At 66.8% G+C, this 5,864-nt stretch overlaps 1 protein-coding gene across 1 annotated transcript; it reads right to left on the bottom strand.

Annotated features, from left to right (window-relative positions):
• Positions 1–3,810: 3,810 nt before the first annotated feature.
• On the bottom strand, positions 3,811–5,502 carry LRRC10B (leucine rich repeat containing 10B). The gene has a single exon (XM_086749759.1). The coding sequence runs from the start codon at positions 5,500–5,502 to the stop codon at positions 4,642–4,644; it is 861 nt and encodes a 286-aa protein (XP_086605885.1). The 3' UTR covers positions 3,811–4,641.
• Positions 5,503–5,864: the final 362 nt, after the last annotated feature.

Raw genomic sequence — 5,864 nt, 5'->3', positions numbered from 1 at the left:
CGAGGGCTCCCCGAAATCGGGCCAGACGTGTGCGGCAGGGTCAGCGGTGGCTGGTGGCGGCGGAGGGCGTGACGTGACGCCTCGCCGCCCGTCCTCAGCGGGCGAGGGCGCGGTGGCCAGCGTGGCCGCGTGCCCGCGGGTGGGGGTCCCGGGGTGCCCCGTAAGCGGCCGGGGTGGGGACACTGCCAGCACCTGTCGTCGCGGCTCCCGCTCCACGCGGGGACGTCGGCCGAGCCCACCCGGAGAAGGGGAGCGGTGGGTGCCGCCGCCTCCGCAGCCATCTCAGGTAGGGCACGGCCACCCGCGGGCGCGGGGACCCCCAAAAGCCACCCCACCTTGCCGAGGGGGGGTCCCCGTCCCGTCCTCAGTCTTCCTGCTCGCCCGCCACCCTTCGCCCCTCTCACGCCCGCGCGGGGGCCGCCGGCACCCCACCGCGTTTCGCCCCCTCGCCCCCTGCGTCTCCCGGGCTGCGTGGGGACGGGGGGGCGCGGGGCGAGGGGGCCCCCCGGGGGGGACGATTTTGGACAATCTGGAGAGAAGTCATAATACTGCTACTACAGTAATAATAACGCTTTTAGGGACATTTGTATTTTTATCATGTTCTCTCTTTTTTTAACATAAAAAGAAGAGATTTACACGCCTGGGGAAGGGGTCAGGGCCAAGGCGGGTGCCCACCCGTCGCCCCTCGGGCACCCCGCTCCTGCGGGAGGGGTTTCTCGTACCTGCGGTGGGCTCCCCCCGGGGCTTTGTGTTCATTTTTAACTCTAGAGCTCTTTAGCCGTTGATCTTGTTCAGGTATCTCTCTTCTTCATGTGACGGTAACATCCAACTGGTGTGTAAAAATACAGGAAAAAAAAAAAGGGAAAAAAAAGACAAAAAAAAAAGAAAAAAAGACAAAAAAAAATAATAAAGACAAAAACGAGCGGCCGGCGATGCCACCCCGCTGCGGTGTCTTTGCTGCGTGGGGGTGGCCGTGGCCGGCTGTCCCCCCCTTTTCCTATAAGGGCAACACAGGGAGGCTGGTGGGGGGCGAGGGCCGGGGCGTGGGGGTCGGGGCGCCTTCTTTGCAGAATCCTATTTTTGGGGAGCGGGGCCCCTCGTTTTCTGGAGGCAGCCCCCACTCTCGGTAATAAAGGACAGTCAGTAACTGCCAGCGCGCCTCGTCTCTGGGCTGGGGGGGGACGCGGGGGGCGGCTGCCGTGGGGAGCGTGGGTCGGAGTGGGGACGGGGGTCGCAGTGTCACCCGCGCCGGGCTCAGCACCCCCCTCCCCAGTACCCAGCATTGAGCATCCCCCTCCCCAGCACCCAGCATCCCCCCCAGCACCGAGCATCCCCCCCAGCATTGAGCGTCCCCCCCAACACCCAGCATCCCCCAAAAAGCACCGAGCATCCCCCCCCAGCACCCAGCATCCCCGCACCCAGCATCACCCCCCAGCATTGAGCATTCCCCCGAAAAGCACCCAGCATCCCCCAAAAAGCACCGAGCATCCCCTCCGAGCACCCAGCATCCCCCCCCAGCATTGAGCATTCCCCCAAAAAGCACCCACCATCCCCCCCAGCACCCAGCATCCCCCAAAAAGCACCGAGCACCCCCCCGCAGCACCCAGCATCCCCTCCCAGCACCCAGCATTGAGCATCCCCCAAAAAGCACCCACCATCCCACCCCCCAGCACCCAGCGTCCCCCCCCAGCACCGAGCATCACCCCCCCAGCACCCAGCATCCCCCCCCAGCACCGAGCATCACCCCCCCAGCACCCAGCATCCCCCAAAAAGCACCAAGCATCCCCCCCCCAGCACCCAGCATCCCCCAAAAAGCACCGAGCATCCCCCCCCAGCATTGAGCATTCCCCCAAAAAGCACCCACCATCCCCCCCCAGCATTGAGCATTCCCCCAAAAAGCACCCACCATCCCCTCCCAGCACCCACCATCCCCCCCCAGCACCCAGCATCCCCCCCAGCACCCAGCATCACCCCCCAGCACCGAGTTTCCCACCCCAGTGCAGAGCATCTCCCAGTATCCAGCACCCCCCAAGCACCCAGCATCCCCCCCCCCAGCACTGATCACCCCCCCCCGCATGCGGGAGAGGGGGACATGATGGGACGGGCCACGCTCGAGGACCCCCCAGTGTGGGGGCGCAAGGGAGGGGACAAGGAGAAGCCACCTGGGCAGGGGCTGCAGGGTTGGGCCTGCTAATGAGGGCAATTAACGAGGGTTCATTAAGAGCAGCCCTAGCAAGCTCTCTCCTGAGATGCGGTGTCTTCCAGCACTGGTTGTACTGGGAGGGGGCTCAACGTGGGAGCCACCCAGGGCTTTTGGGGGTCCCGGTGGGGACTTTGGGGTCCCGCAGCCCCAGGTGACGACGCTGAGAGGCGCAGGGTCCCCGTGGGCAGGAACCGGGCTGGAAGGGTGAGTGTCCATCCCAGGGGCGCCCGGGGGGGTTGGGCTGGGTCCCTGAAAGGTGACGGGTAGGGTAGGGGCTGGAATTGGGCTCCGGGGGGGGCAGAGGGGGGGACCACATCCCGGCTGGATGCCCGTTGGCAAAGCAAGGGACGCGCGGCTGCGTGTTGGCGCCGCAAAGGCTCGAGCGGCTGCGTTAAATAATTCATGGAACGTTGCTCTTGAATAAATAAAAGAAACTCCAACTGCCCAGTGCAGCATCCCACTGGATCTGCCTTTCGGGGGCTGGGATGCGGCGCTGGAGCGGAAAACGGGAAGGGGACGCAACATCGCTGCTGAGTTGGGGTTTGTTTTTTTTTTTCACATTCTGTCTTCAAACAGAGCAAAAAGCTCGGCCCCGCGCGGCGATGCCGATGCTCCTGTTGCACGGAGCCGTACGATTCCCGAGCCTTTTTCCCTTTTTTGTTTGGGACCAGCAGGAGCAGATGGGAATAGCAGCGTGATCCCAGCTGCGGCGAGGCCGCAAAGCGTCGCACGCGGGGACGGGGGAGTGGGCAGGGATATATATAGAGACAGACGTACGGATGATGCACCGCGCACACGCGCCTCGCCGGGCGGCGGGGCGCTCGGCGGTGCCAGCGTTCCCCAAAATAGTCCAACGCGTGTGGTTTCTGCCCACTGCGGCAGCTCCTGGCTCTGGTGCCACCGGTGCCACGCCAACGCAGTGCCTGGACCCCAACCCCTCTTCTTCCCCAGCCGCAGTGCGAAAAATATCCAGGGCGATGGATGATTAGCTGCTAATTAGCAGCACCCCTTGATCCCAGGCGTGGGGTTGGGTGCCGAGGTTGCCCCGTGCCAGGATGCTCCGCCTGGTACCTGTCCCTCGCAGGAAAGACCCAAAACCAAGGGGGAAGGAAGAGAGAGCCGAGCTCCTGCCAAGCCCCAAAATCCGTCTGGCACCCACAGGCCCTGCGCGTGATGAGGATGCTCCGCCGCATCTAAAATAACTACAGCGGAGCGAGGAGGAGGAGGAAGGTGGGGGGAGGAAAAGCCGGGCAGCATCCACCCCGTGAGCAGGGGAGAGGATGTGGCAGGAGCGCTGGCTGCCTCCCAGCCACCAACCCCAAATCCCTGGCAATCCGAAGCGGATGCGCGGTCTGAAACCTCCAGCCAGCCCCAGCGCTCCGAGGGAGCGTTCGGTGCCGGGGTGGCTCGGCAGAGAGCGGGAGCGCGGCTCGGAGACGGGCCGGGGTGGGAGGAAAAGAGGAGTCCCTCAAATTAAGAGGAGCGGGTGGTCTCGCAGCAGGACGTGTCGCTGCGCTTCGAGCGGCTCCCAAACTGCTCCCGTCCCTGCTGCAGCCCCCCCAACAAGGAGAACGGACCCCATCGCCTTTCTCTCACACTGGGATTCCTTGGGTTTGTGTTTTTTATTGCTTGAGTTTGGTACAAACGGAGCTCGGGGAGGGGAAGAGAGAGGACGAGGCAGCAGCCCCGGCTTCAGCGCCCGTTTTGGGGCAGACAGAGCCGGAGCTGAGGCTCCTCTTCCCGTAGAGAGGCAAAACCCTTTCCGGGCTTGAGACGGGGAGCATCTGTGCCCAGGTGGGGCTTCCATCGGCTCCTTCCCAAACCTGACGGCCGGGAGGAGCCCAGTGGAGACCTCTCTCTCTGCCCCAGCCCAATCCCAGCAGCAGGATGGGGCTGAGGAGGGGTCTGCGCCTTCGCTCTCAAACCTCGCCGCTCTTCGGGCTGACAGGGTCCGTGTGGAACGGATGCTTTGTGTTTTTTTTCCTGTCCTGCCCCATGGAGCCAGGACCGAAGGAGGCACGTGGAGGTGGTGGAGGCAGCCGCAGTGCCTGGTTAGGACTGCTCCCCGTGTCCGTGGGCCGGCATCGCGGAGCACCGCGCTGCCTGCTCGGGCCTGTCCAGCAGGCGAGCGGGGTCACCCGTCACGGCACGGAGCCCTTGTCCCCCATCCGAGGCACCCTGCGGTTGTACGGGACGCTCTGAGGCGGGCGTGCGGATCTCGGCGGTGACCCACAAGCCCTGCGGATCCAGGCAGCGGCTCTTTGCTCTCCCGGCTGGGAGATGCTGGTCCTCGAATCGTCCATTTTCCTTCACGCGGAGGCTGTGAGCATCCTTCTTCCCCAGCCCTAGCTGGGAGTCGGTGGTCCTTGGGAGCCCGGCGGAGGCTCCCCGTCCCTCTGCGGCGTGTCCCCATGGGTGTCCGGCTGCAGCGTGGCGCCTCACGTTTCCCCCAGGGAGCCCGGCAGGGCCGCAAAGCCGCCCTCTCTGTTTTCCAGCAGCGGGGATCCATCCCCAGGGGCTGCCGGCGAGGCCTCGGTGCCTTCCTCCTCCTCTTCCTCCCGGCGCTGGATGTCCCGCAGGCGCTCCTGCCGCGCTTCCATGAACTCCTGCGCCCCGTCTCCCACCAGACGGACAGCGTCGCCCACGCGAGGCGGCTGCCGGACGGGGTTGTGGTCGTAGGAGAAGAGGCGGAGGGCGGAGAGGCAGGTCAGGTCCGGGAAGCGAGCGATGCGGTTGCGATCCAGGTCGAGGACGCGGAGGTGAACCATGCGCAGCAGGGCGGCGGGAAACTCCTCGAAGCGATTCCCGTAAAGCCAGAGGCCTCGCAGGCCGGCCATGCGGGGCAAGCCGGCGGGCAGGCGGGCCAGGCGGTTGTCGCCCAGCTGCAGGCTGCGGAGGTCGGGAAGGCGCAGGAGGGCGCGGGGGAAGCGGGCGAGGAAGTTGCCCTCCAGCCAAAGGCAGCGCAGGCTCTGCAGGCGGGCGAAGGAGGGGGGCAGCCCCCGCAAACCGTTGCGGCCCAGGTAGAGGTGAGCCAGGCGGGGCAGGCGGCACAGGGCCTCGGGCACCTCCATCAGCTCGTTGCCGTCCAGGGCCAGGGTACGGAGGTGCCGCAAGGCCGCCAGCTCGGCCGGGACCTCCCGTAACCCCGCACCGCTCAGGTAGAGCTTCCGTAACCCTCCCTGCGCCCACAGGGCGGCCGGTACCCGGCCTCCCCGCACCTCCAGCCGCTGCTCGCTGCCATCCGGACCCTCGGCCTCCGCCAGCCGCCCCCCGCGCCCCGCCGAGCCGCCGCTCCCCATCCCCGCGCCGCCGCCGCCGCCGCCGTCGCCACGGCAACGCGCGGCGGCCAATGGGAGAGCGCGGGGGAGGCGGGGCCTGGCGGCGAGAGATGAGAGGCCACGCCCCCCTCTGGGCGCACCTGGACGGTAAGCACGGCTTGGCCACGCCCCCGCAGCCCGCTTTGGCCACGCCCCCCGCGCCCACCGCCGCCGTTTCTCTCCCACCGCCCCCGACCGGTCTCTGCCCCGTTCCCCCCCCGCCCCAAATCCCAGCTCCTCGCCCGGCCAGGCCGGGCCGTCCGGTCTCTCCCCGGCTGCTGGGCTGGGTGAGTGTGGGGGGGGTCCCCTCCGTGACCCCTTGGGGACCCTCCACCCCACTCGGG

Source organism: Chlamydotis macqueenii, chromosome 5, assembly GCF_036417535.1.
Source record: "Chlamydotis macqueenii isolate bChlMac1 chromosome 5, bChlMac1.mat, whole genome shotgun sequence".
Classification (NCBI taxonomy): Eukaryota; Metazoa; Chordata; class Aves; order Otidiformes; family Otididae; genus Chlamydotis; species Chlamydotis macqueenii.
The sequence above is the reverse complement of the archived record's forward strand: the minus strand, read 5'-3'. Positions and strand labels throughout refer to the sequence as shown.